The 20,317-nt window shown below is 48.0% G+C and overlaps 1 protein-coding gene across 3 annotated transcripts in view; it reads right to left on the bottom strand.

The window, feature by feature from the left end:
• Positions 1–133: 133 nt before the first annotated feature.
• Positions 134–20,317, bottom strand: part of usp47 (ubiquitin specific peptidase 47) — a 28,207-nt gene continuing 8,023 nt past the window's right edge. For 2 of the 3 annotated variants that reach the window (XM_064336843.1, XM_064336841.1), the window contains exons 2-28: positions 19,042–19,236; positions 18,355–18,468; positions 17,458–17,611; positions 17,270–17,366; positions 17,034–17,179; positions 15,984–16,063; positions 15,232–15,381; positions 14,622–14,717; positions 13,872–14,024; positions 12,553–12,711; positions 11,731–11,862; positions 11,121–11,197; positions 10,718–10,773; positions 10,323–10,435; positions 10,103–10,207; positions 9,330–9,537; positions 7,955–8,070; positions 7,510–7,629; positions 6,169–6,991; positions 5,059–5,234; positions 4,806–4,886; positions 4,541–4,656; positions 3,949–4,067; positions 3,451–3,581; positions 2,808–2,855; positions 2,555–2,685; positions 134–2,039 (exon numbers count right to left, since the gene is read on the bottom strand). In XM_064336843.1, the coding sequence (XP_064192913.1) occupies positions 1,865–2,039; positions 2,555–2,685; positions 2,808–2,855; positions 3,451–3,581; positions 3,949–4,067; positions 4,541–4,656; positions 4,806–4,886; positions 5,059–5,234; positions 6,169–6,991; positions 7,510–7,629; positions 7,955–8,070; positions 9,330–9,537; positions 10,103–10,207; positions 10,323–10,435; positions 10,718–10,773; positions 11,121–11,197; positions 11,731–11,862; positions 12,553–12,711; positions 13,872–14,024; positions 14,622–14,717; positions 15,232–15,381; positions 15,984–16,063; positions 17,034–17,179; positions 17,270–17,366; positions 17,458–17,611; positions 18,355–18,468; positions 19,042–19,236 (4,071 nt within the window). In that variant the 3' untranslated portion in view covers positions 134–1,864. The remainder of the gene's footprint in view (positions 2,040–2,554; positions 2,686–2,807; positions 2,856–3,450; positions 3,582–3,948; positions 4,068–4,540; positions 4,657–4,805; positions 4,887–5,058; positions 5,235–6,168; positions 6,992–7,509; positions 7,630–7,954; positions 8,071–9,329; positions 9,538–10,102; positions 10,208–10,322; positions 10,436–10,717; positions 10,774–11,120; positions 11,198–11,730; positions 11,863–12,552; positions 12,712–13,871; positions 14,025–14,621; positions 14,718–15,231; positions 15,382–15,983; positions 16,064–17,033; positions 17,180–17,269; positions 17,367–17,457; positions 17,612–18,354; positions 18,469–19,041; positions 19,237–20,317) is intronic. The other variant, XM_064336842.1, reaches the window with a different exon arrangement.

Genomic DNA, 20,317 nt, shown 5'->3' with positions numbered 1-20,317 from the left:
CTTCCCAGAAATCAGGCTCAGAAGACTCCACCCTCAGACCAGCCTGAGGGGAAGCTGGGCGACTGAGGGAATCGTCACGGCCTTCACGAAAGGATCCAATATGACAATTCTTTGCCCAAATGAAAAGCTTCAGTAAATTCTTGTGCGTTTATTGTTTTCCATAACAATAGCTGATTTTTGACAAGCCAGTTATGTTCGTGTTAGAAATGCCCATCATTGATGCAGAGTTTCCCCAATACAAGTGATTATCTTCCGTAACGTGAATCTACAATTGAAGACTGAAATGTACTTGAGAACGTGTCAGTAAGTCAGGACTATGTAGCTATGATTTGCAATAAAGCCCAAAAGCCCAACAAATTAATTTTCTACTCAGTGGACAGCTAGGCCACAAAGAGATAACAGTGAAATAAAATTCATATTCCAGTGGTATTAAGCCCCATTAAATCCTTTTTTTCTGCCACAAAGCACAACGATTTCAATTTAACAGATGAGCACAGCTCCAGCAGGGGGGAGAGGCCTGAGACTGAATTTATAACAGAATACTGCGGTTATGAAAAAAAGCATTTTAATTCCTTTCTAAAATCATCTATTTTCACACAAGATTTTAAATCTCAAAATAATAAAACAAAAAAAAATAGGTATTATTGTTTTGTATTGGCATGTCTACTGTGAACAGCTCGCGGCAGCGTTAAGGAACAGCGGGAACCTTCCGCCATCTTCATGTGCGTGTGGCGCCTTGGAACCAAAAGCCGCTGGTACGGAGGGGGTCACAGAGAGGCCCCCCCCATCGAGTTCCCATGAGCCTTCACCACAGACTCCCGCTGCTCATACCTACCAGACGCAGGCCACCTTGTGATGATGTCACGTCGGATGGACACTAGGTTCACATTGCGCAGAAAGAAGGGCGAACAAAGAGAGACAGACTAAAGTAACGAGGTTATATGCAGAAATAAAGTTAAAATCTGCGCCAGGTACCTCAGATAGGAGGCCTAGCATTCACGAAGTCCGAGGCAAAAATAATAATTTACAAAAAAACAAAACAGGATTTTCGGTTTTCTCATTCGCTACTTAGCCTTAGTAGTGCGGGAGCGAGCATGTACCAGTACTGAACAACCAAGAGGAGAAAATGTGTTATACAGACGCTGGAGGGAGCTGCTTTCTGCAGCTGGGCAACAGTGGGGGTGGTGGGGTGGGATTTTACTGATTTCAGGGAAAGAACCAAGGAATTATCAGTCTAAGGTTCAGAAATCCTTGCTGGGAAATTTAAACTTCTTAGTTACCGTGGGATTTGAAGACCTGTGATTCAGGAATGGGCAAAAGCTTGTGAAATGGAAGGTGACTAAATTCTGACCTTTGACCTTGGAAGCAGCTGTAAAGGTGTGGTTTGAACCCGGGTATGATACAGGTGATGTGGAGCTATTGGGTGAGGTATATGTGTGCAGGTGGGAAGGGGATAAAGGCTCCATCTCTGAATTTGGCGTTAAAAATGGCGAGAGAAAGAGAGACAAACTGCCCAGTCTGTCCTCTCCGCTCGTCTCCAAAAGCGCCTGACTCTGTAACATGTCTGAATCAATGTGTCTGCATGGTATCTGAGTTTTTCATCTTTTTTTTTCTTTTTTTTTTTTTAATGAATAGCTTTTGCACTTCCCTTTAAACTTTACAGTACAATAAACTATAGTGCACAATAGTACTCTGAGCCTGGCTATATCCCCCTGGAGCTCAGAGTTGGGGGCGGGTCAGCCGTACAGCACTGGTGACATCGTTTGAGCGCGAGCGCAGCGCCGGGCACAGTCCCCAGGGTGGCGATGCTGCAGTGGGTGGGCGGGGCCAGCTGATCCGGCGGTAGGGGGCCCCCCCCGGCCTCTCAGTCTTGGCCCGGGTCTTTGGCGGGACCCCCGTCCAGGTAGATCTTGAGGGCCTTCTCCTTGCGGGGCGAGTAGCTGACGCGCTGGCCCGTCTTCAGCAGCCTGCTGCTCTCCTTCTTCATCAGCTCGCTGCGCTCCTCCTCCGACAGCTCCATGGGCTCCTCCGCCTTGTCCCTGCGGAGACGGGGAGGAAGGGGGGGATCACTCTTCAATATGCGGACGAGGTTTATGGACAGGCCATATAGGTGAAAGCTCAGGAAACCAGGCAGAACTGGGCTGGTATTGAGGGTTAAACAAGGCCTCACCATTCTCACTGTCTGTCCTAATCACGCCCATAAGCAAGTGGCAAGTGATGGACCAGCATCCAGGATGCATGAATCCCCAAAAGGCTTTCCTGTACTATGACTAGGACTAAATTACTGCATGCTGAACATCTAAATACACCTGCTTACCTACAGAAGGTGGTCCTTACCTGTAAGAACTTCTTACTAACAACACAATGTAATCCGCTGATGTATTCGCAGAATTCCCTTAGCATGAGGTACCCAGGCATGATCAGAACACACAGGCATGCTCCTATACATCTTGCCTGGCCTGTTACAATGGGGGAAGTCCAACGCAGTGGGCTGCACAAGAGCAGTGCCATGGTTAAGGCACCGGTCCCTCAGAAACGTCATGTGCCATCATACCTGTAAAAGACCACGGCTCCGTCGTCACAGATGTACAGAGGCCAGACGTTGAGAGTGGACACCTTCGGGTTCCAGTCCAGGTCCTGATGGATCTCCAACACGGAGATGTCACAGGGAAACGTCCCTCTGCCCTGCAACAGCCAATCAGCACACGGTTCAGTCCCACGTTCAGGGAGAGAGGAAAAACAATAGGTGCAAATACATGCATAATCCCACCCCGTCCAAAATAAGCACAGCAAGGATGTTCACGTACCTTTGCAAATTCCAAGTTTTCTAGAGCAATGCCACTCAATTCGCTGAGCTGAAGAAAAAAAGAATGACAGTAGCACTTAAATTACACAATGTCCACTGCACATCTATCCATGTCATGTTTTGTTGGTATGTAAAACTCACTGTTTTTGAAATTGTTACGTTCAGAGTAATTCTGGAGGCATTAGCGAGATATATATATATGTATATTTTTAAAACCCTCATAACACAGACATCTCAGACACTGACAGGTCATATTTTGATTAAGTCAGAATTGTAGACCACACCAAAACATCCCTTGAACACCAAAAAACAGCCCTTGTGCATTATGAGCCTAAACTACCCGTCAATAAATTTAAAAAAATGTTACAGCTAAAGTTTGGTAATTTATATTTACCACCGGTTGACTGCCAGCTTTAAATAATACCATTTCCCACCCCTACTTAGCCATAGCTATATAAAAGTACCACTAGAATATTTGTTGTCTGTTGTTCCTTTCGTCAAGAGGACAAATCTCGATTGTTTTCAACTACCGCCGCCCACTGCAATGTAATGTAGTGCTTCTATACTTGCATTGCTTACAGACACATGCGCATTGTCTGTAAGGGTCTTAAAAAGAGCGGTGTATAAAGTACGTTTGGGCTAACCTTCTCCTTCAGCTCCTCCACACTGCTGCTCTCCAGCACCACCTCCTTGAAGGGCTCCAGCCTCATGTGGGCCGGGCTCCATCGCCGGGTCAGAACCGCCAGCTGGGACATGGACTTCATCTTCTCTGGCTCTGAGGGAAAGGCCAAAATTACAGGCACATGCAAGGCCGAGACCAGACGCACGCCAATGCTAACTCAATCACACGGGGAACTGCTGTAGGAATGAGACACGGAAATCTGACTCTCGCCCTGCCTCCCTGGACAAAACCAAGGCAGATTAATCAGCACTGGCAGTCAGACAGAACACTAAAACTCACTGTATTAGCAGAATGTGCTCCGACAGCCGCATGCTAAGTGCTTTCCTCCCCTTGGTTTTCCTTTTTTTACTTGAACTAAGCCTTAAAAAAATACTGTAAGAACACAAGCACGCCAAAAAACAAAAAACTGTTGCTGATAAAATTAACCGTGACTGACAAAGCATTCCAATTTTAAAATTACCATCTAGAACTTCCAGGAACACCTCCCAGTTGCTGGAGATGTTGATGTCCTCTTCGTAGACATGATAGTCCAGGAACACAGTCCCTGGATTCTTCCAGGTCTTCTTCCTCAGGCGAAACCTGAGGAGACCATGCATAGCGTATTAACACACGATCAAAGCTCACCTCGAGTTCATCCATTCAGTGCACTTCAGGGACCTGCTGCTCAATGTAGTTTTGTTCTTTTAAAGGTCTCTTCTATGACACATGTACCGATCTGTATCTCAGACAGAGCACATTTAGATCCGGTACTAATGCAAAAAACATAAGGCTGTTAAAGGATTGCATTTAGCAGTGACACAGACAGTTCAGGGAATATTCCGTCTCCATTAATGTTTTCAAATGGGACATCGCAGCCTTAGAAGCACTTTAAAACCACGGATTGTAAACCCAGGGGACCGGCTGAGAGTCAAAGCTCTCAAAGGCGCGTGCCGCTGGAGTGTGTAAATGCAAGCCTGTGAGGAAGCAGGGAGGGGGGCTCGTTTACGTGCACCTGTGGGTGCGTGCATGCGCATGCATGATTCCGCGCAAGCGCCTGCGTGTGTCGTGCCCACCTGTCGATGCTGAGGTCCAGCTTGCACTGGTCTCTCAGCTGGGGCAGCAGCTCTTCTTTGGACTGCCTGACCGTCATGCCCTTGGCAAACACGGCGTCGACCAAGAACTTACAGGGCTGAGAGAGAAAAGGGCGGGGCACACCATCACACACTATCACACAGCCTCACGTATCCCATGATATGCTCTGATAGGGCAGTGGAGAAAAAAAGGATCAAAATGACATGTGTACACAAGCCTGCAGTCAGGCTGGTTCTGGGGTCCTACCTCTGGGTCATTCACTAGGAGCTGGTACACCTTAACGCGATATTCGCCCTTCTTCAACGCCCGTCCCAATCGAATGGTGATCTGTTCAATGCAGAGACGATTCTTAGCATTAAAGATAACGTGCTGGTATGATTACATGTTACGAGGTGTCAAAGATAGTATAGCTGCATGAAGATAACAGGCCAGAACAGTGTTATCAACATTGTGCTAATCTATGGAGATGGGACTAACGTAACAATAGATGGCTGCTGACCTTGTTATCATCAGAGAAGGAGGAAAGCGTCTCGTTGAGCCGCACGCTCTCAAACTCCTGGTTGTTGGAGTAGACCCTGAAGACCTTGAAGTGAGAGGAGGACACCCCCACAAATGGCTCCAGGTTTTGCTTGAAAGCAGCCAGCGTAATCCTCTTATCAACGTGGACCTGCAAGCCTGAAAAATGAGGCCAATTACAGCCGTTAGTCCCAGCAAGGAAAAATACACGTCTCTGAATCAAGCCTCATCTCAGAAAAACCCCACTTCATAAACTTTTCCTACAATAAAGGTCAATACATTTTCCTTACTGTCAAAAAATTCACACACACTTATAAACACTTAATTTCAAGTCACTCAATTACATTTTTAACTGTACACATCAAATACTATGTAGTGGGACTGTTAGATGCATGCTAAATTCCAGTTACGCTCTGAAAATATTGATATTTGGGCCATAACAGGTCATCTATGGGGCGATATAGCTCAGGAGGTAAGACCGATTGTCTGGCAGTCGGAGGGTTGCCGGTTCAAACCCCGTCCTGGGCATGTCGAAGTGTCCTTGAGCAAGACACCTAACCCCTAACTGCTCTGGCGAATGAGAGGCATCAATTGTAAAGCGCTTTGGATAAAAGCGCTATATAAATGCAGTCCATTTACCATTTACCATCTACGGGGGGCTGCAACAGGCCATCTACAGGGATTGTAACAGGTCATCTACAGGGGTCTGCAACAGGCCATCTACAGGGATTGTAACAGGCCATCTACAGGGATTGTAACAGGCCATCTACAGGGATTGTAACAGGTCATCTACAGGGGTCTGCAACAGGCCATCTACAGGGATTGTAACAGGTCATCTACAGGGATTGTAACAGGTCATCTACAGGGATTGTAACAGGCCATCTACAGGGATTGTAACAGGTCATCTACAGGGATTGTAACAGGTCATCTACAGGGATTGTAACAGGTCATCTACAGGGATTGTAACAGGTCATCTACAGGGATTGTAACAGGCCATCTACAGGGGGCTGTAACAAAGCATCTACAGGCCTCCATCTCAACATAAGCACACCAGAAAGAAGCTGGCCAACAAACAGAGTACCAGGAGACGCACATTTCTGCCCTTCCCCGGTCCCGTCCTCCAGGGAGCAGGGCTCTGCCCGGAAGTAGAGGTACTGGGCCTCGGCCTTGCTCCGGCCGTTCTCGTCGTACTCGCTGTCGGTGCCCGAGTCCTCCTCGGCCGTGTCCCAGGTCTCCTTCTTGCCCTCGTGCGCGCGGGACCGCCTGCTGCTGGTGATGCTGTGCGAGTCCAGGCCGTTGGCCAGCGGGAGCGGCGCGCTGTCGGCGTTGCACAGCGTGTCGCTGCTGTGGGAGGAGCTGAGGATGTCGCTGTCCACCGAGCTGGTGCTGCGGTCGTTGTTCACCTCCGAGTCCGAGCGCTCCTCCGACGGGAAGGGGTTGTCCTGGTCCGAGCCGGCCCCGGCCCCGCCCCCGGCCCCTGCCCCGCCGGCCGGCTGGATCCGGTTCTCCAGCTCCCGGTTGTCGGCGGAGGCGGAGCCTGAGGGGGTGGAGTCGGCCTCGTGGGACAGGGACTGGATGTGCTCGAAGTCGCTGGTGTCGGAGCTCTTCTGGCTGTCACTGGCGCTGGAGCCCTGCTGCTCCTGCTCCTGCTGCAGGGACAGGCTCTTCAGCTTCTCCGTGCTCTCCTCCAAAATGGCCTCCACCGACTTCCTGCTGCCCTTGGGCCCCTCGAAGGGCTCGCTCGCGTCGTTGCCTGCCTTTTGGCTCAGAGTCCTGCTGGCCAGGGGGCCAGGGGCCTGCTCGGGCAGCGACACAAACAGTCTGATTGTGTTGCCATGGCGATCCAGAAGTTTCCACAAGAGAGAGTCGGTGAAGGTGACTTGGTGGTCGGTCGAATCGGAGCTCTCCACGAACACCTGGACCCAAAAGAGTGAGGTTAATTTGTCATCGTTCTTAGCCCAAGTTTGCTGCATTGGCCTCTGTGTGTCTGTATACGTGCCTGTCTAATTGTGTGGACTCCACTAGATGGCATCAAATAATGGTTGTTTGCACTCATGGTTTTCTTTTCTTTTTTAAAATAAACTGTCAGATATTTAGTATTGTTAAGATTTTCTTATTTCAGACCATCACATTTCTGTGGGGAAAATGCAATCCTTTATCATATCTGTACACCTGCAAAACTTAGTCCAGCTTAAAGCTGCTTGCTAAGCTCATTTTGTGTTACTGACAAGCAAAGATGTTAAACTTACAAATTCTCTCAAAAAGCAAAACTCTGCAAACTGAAAAGCCAAGATAAACATTTCTGCTTGGCTCCTCGGGTACTGCACATTATTCTACCAAACAGCTCTGGAGAGGCAGGACCAAACAGTGGCCCAAGACAGAAATGTAAGGTGTGTGTGGACAGCAGGAGAAGACAGCAAAATTAGTGATGAACCTTATTGCTCCTGAAGAAGCCTTCTGCTTTCAGTGTCTTGTTGGGCACGTAGAGCAGCCGGAGGTCGTTATAGCAACGCTCCAGGACCACGCGCATGGTTTCTGCACCGAGTCCGGTCGCCTGAGAAAAAGGAAGCCGTTTCAATGACTGGAGCAACAGTTCCACAGGTGCATCAGGGTATGTGAGGTCTGCAATGGTCACGCTACGGCTAACCAATGCAAAGACACGAACAGGCATGTAAACATTTAACATGTTACATGGGGATGCATTAAGCAAGGTGGCAGCCAGTTTCCATTACACCATGCAAGCACAGATGAAACATACAACATGTACAAATGAAAGCTGTGCAAGGTCATCTGTATGGTGGTATCAGTGCACACTGCCTCTGGAGTTTTGGACCCAGGCTGCAGGGAGTGAGGGTGTGTCCGGGAGGCGGTGCCTGTACCTGTGCAATGAGCTGCTTGAACTCGGTGACGGACTGGTTCAGGTAGGCCCGCACGCTGACCGGGGCGCCGATGGTCTCGCTTTTCAGCTCCACCACGTGCACCTTCACCATGACCTCTACACACACACACACACACACACGGGGTAAGCTCGCATGAGGGTCTTACCTCAAATTCAAGGACCTGTATGGTACACTTCATGCCTTACCCACCATCAATAAAGCAGAGAGTAAATGTCCTAAAATATGAGCTCAATAATTTGACACATAAACAGGGGTACAAGTCAGTAAAACAGGTTTGCATCAGAATCCCTTCCATTGGACTTTGCAAAAGGTTTGCAGCAGGTTTGGAGACCGTTATTCTGGGTAGTAAGGTTACATCATTAATTAAGAGATTGGTCTCTCCTTCACCGTCTCCTCTAAGGGGGCACATGAATGTGGTGGTGAAAGTCAGCCTTCCCTGCTGAGAAACATGCTAACTGTGCAGAAAAACCATGTTCAATAGAGCAACCAGTGGTCAGAGTGGGGCTGTGGCCACAGTATCACCCTGTAATATATGTTCTACCAGCCTCCATTTGAATTGGCATGAAGAAAACATGAAAGCGGCACCACTGATCACCTAAGGCTCAGTACAGAGCAAAGATCCTAGATGAGACGAGACAGTTTTAGAAAGTTTAAAATAAATTAGAAACAAAACTAAATAACAGCACACGGAAACTAAGGTGAAAAGATTAATGGTACTCAAGAATGATAATACACAAACAACCACATGGAATTGTTACGGAAACAATTAATTTGTTTTCTTGTCACTAGACTGTCCTTAAAGAAGACGTCCCGCATCTTTGGTCTGAACTGGGCCTTACAGCTAGGACTGAGATTATTCATATCCAGAGAGGGTTCATGACACAACGTTCCCACAATCTGCTGCGTAATCATTTTGAGTTAAGAAGAAAAAACATCCCTTTGTTTAAATTTTCCCATTTGCAAAATCAAATGACTGAAACATATCAAAGATTTTATGAAACTAAAATAAAATATACAAAGCAAAGATTTTGGCATAAATAAAGTCAGTTTTGTAAGAAAGATTCCCAAAAGAACCCCTAAAATGAACAACAATCAGTTTTTATTACGTATAGCCTAACAGAGCTACATAATCAAGCCAACTTTGTTTGTACCAGACCATTTTAATCCCAGTCATGTGGAACAATAAATTCCTGCAAAACTGACCGCAGTGGTACCACAGGGGAGGGAGGGGGCGGCACATGAAAGGCTGGATTAACCAGAAAAACATTCAGAATGTGAATATGCAAATTTGAATTCACTCAAAATGGCCACTTCCTTGTGTCCACAGTGCCTAGCCTGAGAGGGACCTCCTCACCTCCGGGTTTGTAGGGCTGGAAGACCTGGTCTGGCCTCCGGGTCTCCAGCAGCAGGTCGAACATGTAGGAGGACTTGACCCCGCCCAGCAGCAGCCCCAGGGGCGTGTCCTCCTCCCCCTCGTAGGAGCGCTCCAGGTACTCGTGGAACTCGTCGTACTTTACGAGTCGACAGCAGTCCAGCGGAACAGTGCCCTCCAGGTCCATTAGCTGCACACACACAGGCACAGAAATGTGCAAACACAAAGACACACAGACACGCGTACACACAGAAACACACACACGGAAAAGCACACACCAGAAACGCAAAAGAATTTCTTCAGTTCAAAAATGTAATGGAATCACCATCGATTCTGCTGAGGTGAGTAACAACTGGTTGTTCATGAGAATAATGGGAGTGTAGAGAGGTGGTTTGTAATGAGACTGGTGGGAAAGTAGGGTGGTGGTTGGTTATGAGGCTGATGGGAGTACGGAGAGGTGGTTGGTTATGAGACCGATGGGAGAGTGGGGAGGTGGATGGTTATAAGACTAATGGGAGAGTGGGGAGGTGGATGGTTATGAGACTGATGGCAAAGTAGGGTGGTGGTTGGTTATGAGACTAATGGGAGTGTAGAGAGGTGGTTAGTTATGAGAAGGATGAGAGAGTAGGGTGGTGGTTGGTTATGAGACTGATGGGAGTACAGAGAGGTGGTTGGTTATGAGACTGATGGGAGTGCAGAGAGGTGGTTGGTTATGAGACTGATGGGAGTACAGAGAGGTGGTTGCTCATGAGTACCTTGCGGGCAATCTCCACAGCCTCTCGCAGGGTTTTGTCCTTGTGCACTTCGAGCTTGTTCTCCACCATCAGCATTTTCACAGGGTGCAGGCAGAAGAGCTTGATCTGTCAGACATACAGCAAAGCGTACCAGTCATATCCTCTCCCCAGTCACATATAGGTAACCTTGCACATTACAGGTCTGGTGTAGACATTACACACAGTGCAGGAGTGCTCTTACCTTGCAGGTGTTGCGCTCAATCTCCCGCTGTCTTTTCTCCTGTTCCTCAGACTCCTTTTCTTTCTGGACCAGGCGTGTAATGTGATCCGGGAAGTCCTCCACTTCCAAATACCCTGCAAGATCAAACGAGAGACCCCTAATTACCACCCCTAATTTACACTCACTGAAATTCACCTCAGTGTGCACAGAGACCCTGTCCCTGCCATTGCTGTAGCTAAGCGTCTTATTTGCCGGCCCATGAAAAGCACAGTCACATAACATCTACAGGTAGTATAATAAATAAAATAGTTACCATAGCATCATTATTACATTATTAGTACTGTAAAATATGACCAAATGATCAAATAATTACACTGTGCATTCACACAAGTCATTTCAGGACTCCTGGATCTTACTTGCATTCCTGGAAGGGTCTTTTAATCTGTAGATCAGCATGTACGCATTTGTAGAACTGTGGAAATAGAAAGTGCTGTAAGGAACCACTCCTAATCCTCTACACCCCACGAGACCTAGCACCAGCTCTGCATAATCAGATTCATTACGCAAACACTAATGGTCAAACCATATCACAATTATAAACTCTACAAAACCATGTGTAACTCCATAGCGACAAACAGAACGTTTTTTTTTTTTTTTTTTTTAACCCATGTTGCAACCTCTTTCCCTTTTCAATCCATAATCAGGACGACCTCAGGCAGGGCTGACAGACAGAGCCACGGATATGAATCAGCCTGGGTGCAGAGGTGGGTGAATGTGCAGGGTGAAACGCAGCGATCCGATTGGCCGTCTCCCACTGACCTGGCAAAGGCACCTGAGTAATAACCCCGGCTCCCTGAGGATCCGCCGTACGTCTTCCGGATGTCGTCCTGGGTGATCTGCACAGCGGCAACACAAACCGCACACTTCATCACCGGGAATTAAGCTCGTCAAACACGATCGAGCGGACAACAAGCTGCCTCCCTGTGCCCTTGTGCTGGGTCAGGAGTTCTTGCCTCCGAGTAATGTTCTCCATTTGAAATGAATCCCACCGATTCCTTGAAAAATCTTTATAACTCACAGTATAATACCTTCCCCATCATCTTGTTATTATATGAATTTTTTAAAAATTCTAAACCCTTCCTAACGTACTTTCATAGACCTAGCCTCTTTAATTATACCTTAAGCAACCCCCTGGGAATTTTTCAGGTATTTCAGTATCTTAATAAGGATGATAGAGAAATGGATGCAGAAGAGTTCTAGAAGGGCCTACGGTACACAGAACAGATTTTCTGAAACAGAATGTCCTCAATGTAGAATGAGCAGGGAGGACATTTGGCATGTCAGTGGTTATACATGAATCTGACCGCATGGCGGTAGCTATTAGCCCTTCAGGGAAGAGAAGCGCCACATCAAAGCAAAGCGTCATTACCTTGCTGACATGCTGGTCGTTGAAGCTGTACCACTGGCCGTCACTGAAGGACTTTATGCAGGCATAGTAATGACCGCCGGCTGCGCTCCCGGAGTGGACCATGACCGAGAAGAGCTCAAAGGTCAGCGAACTCTGGAAAAGGGACCGCGAGGCATGAGGCGCAAAAACACACACACCCCAACTGAACAAATCTCACCTCAGCTTGCACGGCGCGCATACACGAGTATACAAGGCGTACAACTTATTAATGTCTGATTCGTATGGCAGAGTGTGTCATAAATAAAAGAGAACTAAGCGTGTCGATTGCAGAGAAACTGAAACGGAAAGAAAAACACCAGAAGGACACGTGGCGAACGGAGAACTAAATAAATGACACGGCATCAGTTAGGGAACACTGAAAGGGGATCAGCGGTCTGAGGAAGCACAGGCAGCGTCTGAAGACCCAGCTCAACTTCAACCGCTTTTAGCTCAGATAATAAATATATGCATGCGATAATGGGCCAGTAAATGCATTATATTTTACCGCATATAAGAAGGTACCCCCCCATTTCAGTATGCTGCTCCCTGGAAAACTTTCACCCAACTTACGGATTTAGATGGATCCAAAGTCAAATTATAGAGGTAGAGCGGAATATCCAGTGTTTCTAATCAATGAGTGTGAACGGAAGTGATACTTGCATTTAATGCTCTCTGTTTCAGCAATAAAAAGAAAGAAAATGTATGTATTGTGTAATAAGGAGCTTGAAAAACCATAGTTGCGAATGCTAGCTGAGTGATTGGCCTGTGCCATACGAGGATGCGTAAAGGGCACTACTGATGTACCTTTGGCTTCAGTGCCCTCTCTGCACTGCTGGCATTGTCCAGGCAGATCCCCTCATCCACGCCGTCGTCCGTGGAGAAGTCGTTGCTCATCTGGTCGCTGTGGCAACTGCCCTCATTCTCTGCCCCACTGTCAGTGCAGCTCTCTGTCTGCGGAGACTTCTTTGGGGAGGGGGGGTGGGGGGGTCAGAAAGGGGAAAGGGAAAGAGGGTGGGCCAGAGGGAGAGAGATGCATCGTTTAAACAAATTCTAATTCTGACATGCTCTATTGGTATGACTATGCATTGCAATGTCTTTCCAAAGAATTTGTTTTTCTTTGCACACACATTGTACAAAGAAAAACAAATTCTTTGGAAATACATAACAATGCATAGTCATACCAATAGAGCATGTCTGGACGTGCCACCACAAGTGAGAGGGGCTGAGACCCACGGCTGAGCACAGCTAAGACATTCAATACAGAACAGTGCAGTTAGCCAGCAGCAGTATCACTCTGTAGCCTTCTCATGTCAAACCACCTAAGCTAACTAGGGCTGGGCTTCGCTATTAGTTGTGAGACTTTTTAGAAGAACAAATTTGCAATTGAAAGAGGTGAAGATGGACTAGTAAGAGGGACTCTTCCCAACCAAGCCAAATATTTAAAAATAGAGAGAAACTCACTGCGGTAATTAAAGGTAGTGGCAGCTTTTCTATCAAGCATGAATTACAGTAGGCTAAACTTCAGAACAATGTTAAGGACATGTTTATTGAAACTGTTAGCAGATGAAAGGTTAGCATTTTGAACCTTTTCGAAATCACACTGCAGATCCCTGCTGTACTCAGCTCAGAATTCTGGGAATAATATTATCGCTGAACAAACAAGGTCAAGGATGACTACAGAGAGGACAACTGTACTATGTCTGTGCTGGAGACGGTAGGATGCTCTGCTTTCATACAATTACACATGCTAGTTGCCCCACACATAATTTTAGTACTGTAATACAAAATACATACTGTACATTCTGTTTGTGTGAAACAATTCCAGAATGTTTACCAATTATTACACTTCATTTTGGCTAGCAAACAAACTACTGTAAATGTTTACAGAAATAGCCTAACTTCGCTCAGAACAATGCAACCCACCGAGCCCACATAGCCATGCTCCTAAATTTGAGTGGCTATTTGAAAACACAGTTAGGTATTGTGGTCACTACCAAAGAGCTAGCCCAAAGAAAGGATCTAAAGAAGAGAAGCACACTTGCTTGGCACTGGAAGACATGCAGTACAGGCCCAGTCTGGAGAGAGCGGTTTAAGTTTAAGGTATCAGTTCCTCGGCCCCTTACCTCATCCTCCACATCGATGAACGGGCTCATGTCCAGCTCCTCGGGGAAGGTCATGCGGTCGTTGAGTTTGATACGGTGCATAGTGGTGTAGTCGAAGTCGAAGCGCTTCAGCTGCAGTGTTAGCAGGTAGGGGAAATGGAGGAACCGGAGCCCCTGCAGAACACAGATCAGAACCGTGGAAGAACAGTGAGAACAAAAGCAGAACATGATTCAGACCCAATTCAGAATCTGCAATCCCTATTTCCTGTTTACACTACTTATGAATTAAAATAGATTTCTTTCTCTAAATAAAAAAAAAATCTGTAATTTTGCTTGGCATGAGTGCAGTTCTGAAAAAGCCAGTAAGTAACTATCACACTACAGATCACATGTTACTACTAGAGAGTAACAGAGTAACCTGAGAGGCCACACTGCTGACTACATAGCACTACACACTAGCAGCCACATAGCACTACAGGTGAACCAGTGACTATTTTACATAGGCTGCATAGACCTACAGTTGAATCAGAGACTATTTTAAACACTACAGGCCGCCCGGCCCAGCACTAGGGGAGAACCAGTGACTATTTCACACAATAATGACCGGATAGCATTACAGGTGACCCAGTGACTATTTTACACACTACAGCACTGCAGGAGTTGAAGCTGACTGGTGAGTAGATGACAATCTGAGGTGCAGGAGCAGATATTTGTGTGGAATGATAAATCTCAGACTGCAGGGATCAGATGTCTCAGGTGTAGACAGCTCACCTTTCGGGCATCGCATTTCTTCTTGCAGCGCTCACAGAAGTACTGGTTGGGCCCGTCCAGGGTTTCTGGCTGAACGAAGGCCTGGAGAGCCTCTTCCTATTTCACAAGCACAGAGTGACACTCACATTACCGGCCAACACAATGTCCCCGCGACACCTCGGCAATGTGGCCGCTATGTCACCGCAGCAGAATGGTGACAGAGTCATGGCAGCGGAGGACGCCACGCTGGGCTAGGCCACAGATGCCCAGCTGGGGATACTTCTCACTCCGCACTGAAATCCTCCACAATGGACTTTCCTCCAATCGACTACCCGTGTAGTAAATGATACTATAAATAATCTACTATAAGTGTAGCCCATTATCTTACATCCATTGTGCCCACCAACTAACTCTTTCACTTCACATTGAGAATTGTCAATCGTTGGTAGCTTGTGAGCACACCCTGCTGTCGTGAGAAATGCGGTGAAATTCAAATTACTCGCAACAAATACGTAAAGGTATTTCCTGATGGTTAAGTCACATCTGTATCTGTACGCCTCTACCCCCCCCTTGACATGAACGCGGTGGCTAAACGTCTGGGCCTGCAGGGACAGAGGGAGGCGGGACTCACCACGCTGCCGAAGGCCTGGGCGGAGCCAAAGGGCCGGATGACCAATGGGATGTCCAGGTAGGTGTCGATCCTCCAGCTCTCGTAGCCGCACTCCAGGCAGCGCACGTAGTCCTTCAGCTTCCCCTGGTACAGCTGGTTGATCAGGTCAGCCTGAGAGACAGAGGGGGCCCACCATTAGCTCCGCTCCATAAAGCTCGCTGGTGACAGTGCTTCTGCTGCTCATATGATTTACTGCTTCACAACAGAGCCACCATTGTTACCTGTCCACAAATAAACATCTGTTCAAATGTTTTATTTATTTATTTATTTACTCTGAATCTGTAAATTGTACTTGTGGTGCGAATTAAGCTGAATGTATCAACTTAGTAAACTTGTGTGTTCAGAAAAAAATAAAAAAGAACTTTTATCTGAACCAGTGGAACCAGCTACAATTGCAACACAATCCCAACATTATAGAGGAAGCAACAAAGCAATAAAGCCACAACCCAATTTTTATTATAAGCATATCTGTTATGAAACCAAACAACATTCACTGTGTTAAATATGCTTGGAGCAATGTCACAGTCCTTTCACATGGGCCAATTAGACCCCAGGTCAAAAACATCAACACAATTAAAGGCCCTTATTTTGCAAAGAACTGCTCCCAGGCCATGTTGTGTTAACGGTCGTCTCTCACCGCTCTATTTCGGTGTAAAGTTGCTATCGGCGGTTGTTGGGAGCGATCTGACAAAAAGGCGGGGCTTATCCCATACCTGCTCTGTCTGCTTCCACTTCTGCTCCAGAGCGTCAAACATCACCCTGCACAGCTCCTGGACATCATGCTGCTGCCAGGCTGAAACACACATGCACACATGTAACATACAGATAAAACACTCACAGACACAAATATACAAATACACACACACACAAATATACAGATAATGCACACACATACACGCACACACAAATACACAAATAATACATGCACACGCACGCATGCACACGCATCAGTCCGTGAAACATAACTAAAACCCCAACGGACTTCATACCCAAAGACAAATTCAGCAAAAACAAGGCCTCTTATTTCACACAGAATAATTTCATCACCGTCAGTCCCAGATCTGGACTGTTAACCCCGGCCATATTTTCCCCAGAGATGGTGAGACTGGGTTGTTAACCCTGGGCTGTATCTCCAGCAGAAACGGGGGATCTGCATCGTTAACCCCAGCGATATTTTCCCCAGAAAGGATGGATCTGGATCACTAACCCAGCAGGAACGCTGTAAATGGATTGCTAGCCCAGACTGTATTTCCAGCAGGAACGCTGGATCTGTATCGCTAACCCTGCCTGTATTTCCAGCAGGAACGCTGTAACTGGTTTGCTAGCCCAGACTGTATTTCCAGCAGGAACGCTGGATCTGGATTGCTAGCCCGGGCTGTACTTCCAGCAGGAACGCTGTAAATGGATCGCTAACCCTGCCTGTATTTCCAGCAGCAATGCTGGATCTGGATCGCTAACCCTGCCTGTATTTCCAGCAGCAATGCTGGATCTGGATCGCTAACCCTGCCTGTATTTTCAGCAGGAACGCTGGATCTGTATCGCTAACCCTGCCTGTATTTCCAGCAGGAACGCTGGATCTGTATCGCTAACCCTGCCTGTATTTCCAGCAGGAACGCTGGATCTGGATCGCTAACCCTACCTGTATTTCCAGCAGCAATGCTGGATCTGGACTGCTAGCCCGGGCTGTACTTCCAGCAGGAACGCTGGATTTGGATCTGGATCTGGATTGCTAGCCCCGGCCGTATTTTCCCGGGAGGGCTCACCTTCGCTGCTGTCCCAGCCGAAGCTGCGGGTCACGTCGGTGGTCTCGATGGCGCGCTTCTTGCTGGTCTGCAGCAGGACAAACAGCCGCTGCAGCTGGTACGGGATGCTCGTCACCGGGTCCTCCTCCGACTCCTCGAACTCCCAGCTGCGTGAGGGGGGGGGAAGAGGAAGGAGGTTAGCGCTGCCCCCTGCAGGCACCCAGACGCAGCCACAGGCGGGAGAAAAGTCTGCTCACTTGTACAGAGCGTTGCGGAACTCGGGCGTCATGAACAGGGTCTGCAGCAGGCTGTTCAGGTAGCAGGTCATGGCCTGGTTGACTAAGCCCACGTAACCTGCGGAGGGGAGGAGACGGGACGTCGTTATGAGCGGGGAGGCCATCGCGGACCCGGGCTCTGACGGGAGGGGGGCGAGGGGCGGCCTTACCCGTTTCGGACTTGTTGAGTATGGAGGAGTAGGAGTAGCTGGGGCTGCTGTAGTCGCTGCTGCAGCCCACCGTGCTGTCCCGGGGCAGGGGCCCGATGAAGCCGTCCAGGGAGACGTCGTCCAGCCCGCTGGTCCCCGCCGGGGCGGATTCCTCCTGCGGACGCGGGCGCAGCGGGAGCGGTCACAAACGCTCTTCCAAAGTTCATAAGACTCTCAAAGCTGAATGCACCGTTACATCACCTCAGGGCTGTGCCGTGTTTAATGTGCAATATGCACAGCCGTCTGAGGGTGCAAAGTTCAACTTTATAGTTTATAAATTTATTATTTCATTTCAAGGAAAGTCCCACTGAGACCAAAGTCTCTTTTTCAGGGGAGCTCAGTATACAGACAAACCATTCATAAAGACATTTTAGTATAGATAGATATAACATTGAACAGGTTTCCATTTTATACTAAAACACAGTAATGTCATTACATTACATTATTCTACATGTAGCATAAAACAACAACATAAGACAGGAGAACACTGCAAGGCTGTAAATGGCTTCAACTGGGCTATTCCAGTATTTACATTTAAACAACAAAATATTAGATTTACCATATTTGGAATTGGTGTGAGTATGTAGCTCTAATGTTTCCCCAGGGAACCCGAAAGGACATTTTTAATAAAAGTTCTATATTCATTACAGTGTTGTATTTGCATTGCATGTTGACATAAGGATCCTAGGCAAGAAGCAAAGCGAGGAGACTTTTACAGTCCCCGGTGACATGCCAAAGTTCTGTACAGTGCGGAGGTAACTGATTACACACAGTGACCGGGGGAATTGATCGCCGTGTTAATGAGTACGAGAGCGGAGCAGGTGCTCGGCTGCACGTTTCTCTGCCGTGCCCGCTCACCGATGCCAGCCGAGGCTGCTCGCCGTCCTTATCCGTGAGCAGAAGGAAGTTCTTCTTCCCGGCTTCAAAGCCAGAATCTGTGAGTGACGCCTGACTGCTGTGATCCAGCGGAGCCTGTGGGAGGGTTAAGCACAGGAAACGGGACATGAAAACGGAACCCCCCCCCCCTGCACACGCTGTTCAAACGCTAAGCTCATCCTGGCTCGGGCTGTTTTGTTCACGCCGGCCCGGTTTCAGGCCAGCGCCCGGTGTTGAAGGCAGAGCGGGGGAGTGGGGTGTGACATTTTCCTTCAACAATTGTGTCAAAATTTTGGAGGAACTGGTGCGGAAAATGTCTGACGGTTAAAATTTGGAAAAACTAAGAAATGAATAAAAACTGAGCCTCATGCGCTTTTCATTTGCAGTGTGTGACAGATTACAGAGGCTTTACTCCTGACCCACTCAGGTACTGCACGTGGCTGTGCTCTGTCTCACCAAGCAGGATTAACAGGGGGGGATAAACTGGCATCTATAGAGCAACATTCCTAAAATCACTCGGTCGGAACACACAAGAGCCATCCTGTTCAAGCGGTTTCCATTTGCCAGCAGACAAAAATGCAACCGGACCAGTTAACAGGGCACTCCGCGGCTGATATTTACTTAAATACCATTTAAAAATGCCACCACCAGCGGCAAGTGGAAACTCACTGGTTCAGCCATGTTGGCCCAGGTCAGGTGGAAGGAGCCGACCACGTAGCCGGCCTTGTGGGCCACGCCCTGGAAGAGCTGGGCGAGTGGGGTGGAGGCCGGGAGGTTGAGAGTCAGCCTCTCGGTGACAGTCTTGGCGTTGGTGGTGTCCTGGACGATGCACAGCACCCTCGGCTCATCCGCAGCATTCTCAATCTGAGGGACACACAGAAACCACGGCTGTCAGAGAGAGCCAGGCTCTGTGGGGGTTAGGGAGAGCTGGGGGGAAGCTCTGTGGTGTTAAGGAGATAGAGGGGAGGTTCTGTGGGTGTTAGGGAGAGCAGGGTTGAGACAGAGAGCAAGCTCTGTAAGTGTTAAGGAGAGCTGGGGTGAAATAGAGGGAAAGCTCTGTGGTGTTAGGGAGAGCTGGGGGAGATAGAGGGGAAGCTCTGTGGGTGTTAGGGAGAACTCAGGGGAGGCTCTGTGGGTGTTAGGGAGAGCTGGGGGGAGATAGAGGGGAGGCTCTGTGGGTGTTAGGGAGAACTCAGGGGAGGCTCTGTGGGTGTTAGGGAGAACTCAGGGGAGGCTCTGTGGGTGTTAGGGAGAGCTGGGGGGAGATAGAGAGGGGAGGCTCTGTGGGTGATAGGGAGAGTTTGGGGGGAGATAGAGAGGGGAGGCTCTGTGGGTGATAGGGAGAGTTTGGGGGGAGACAGTCTGGAGGGGTAGGGGTTGCGGAGAAGAGCTGGGCAGGCCTGGATGGGGCACTGAAGCTCCAAACGCAATCGCTGGCCTGGGGACCACACAGTTATTCAATCACTCTGTTGCTCTCGTGCATTAGAGAACACTAAACAAAAACCACATTCTGAGAGATCAGTAAGTGTTAAGTGCAAAGAAGAGTCAAGTTCAACAACTCACAAAAAATATACATCCCAGCACTAGTGACGATTAGTCTATACACACTAAATGAACAACTGCAAGATATGATCGTTCATACTGGCACATTGCATATGCTCATTGATATGCTAACATATCCTATTTACAAAATACTTTTCAGCTAAAAGATTTATTAGCTGCAAATTGGCTGTCACTCAAAGGGATTAACCATATTTATACGTGGAGGTTTTATGTAGACACTGGGTAGCGCCAGCAAACGGGTTTGTGCTGACTAACTCATCCTTTTATAGCGCACTGCATAATGCGCGCCGTCACATCTCCTCGGCAGCTGAGCGGCGTTGCGTCAGACCGTAGCGTCGCGGCGCAGCGAGGGGCTTGTGTAAGGCGGTATTAATATAACGCA

Source organism: Anguilla rostrata, chromosome 5 (assembly GCF_018555375.3).
Source record: "Anguilla rostrata isolate EN2019 chromosome 5, ASM1855537v3, whole genome shotgun sequence".
Taxonomy (NCBI): domain Eukaryota; kingdom Metazoa; phylum Chordata; class Actinopteri; order Anguilliformes; family Anguillidae; genus Anguilla; species Anguilla rostrata.
The sequence above is the reverse complement of the archived record's forward strand: the minus strand, read 5'-3'. Positions and strand labels throughout refer to the sequence as shown.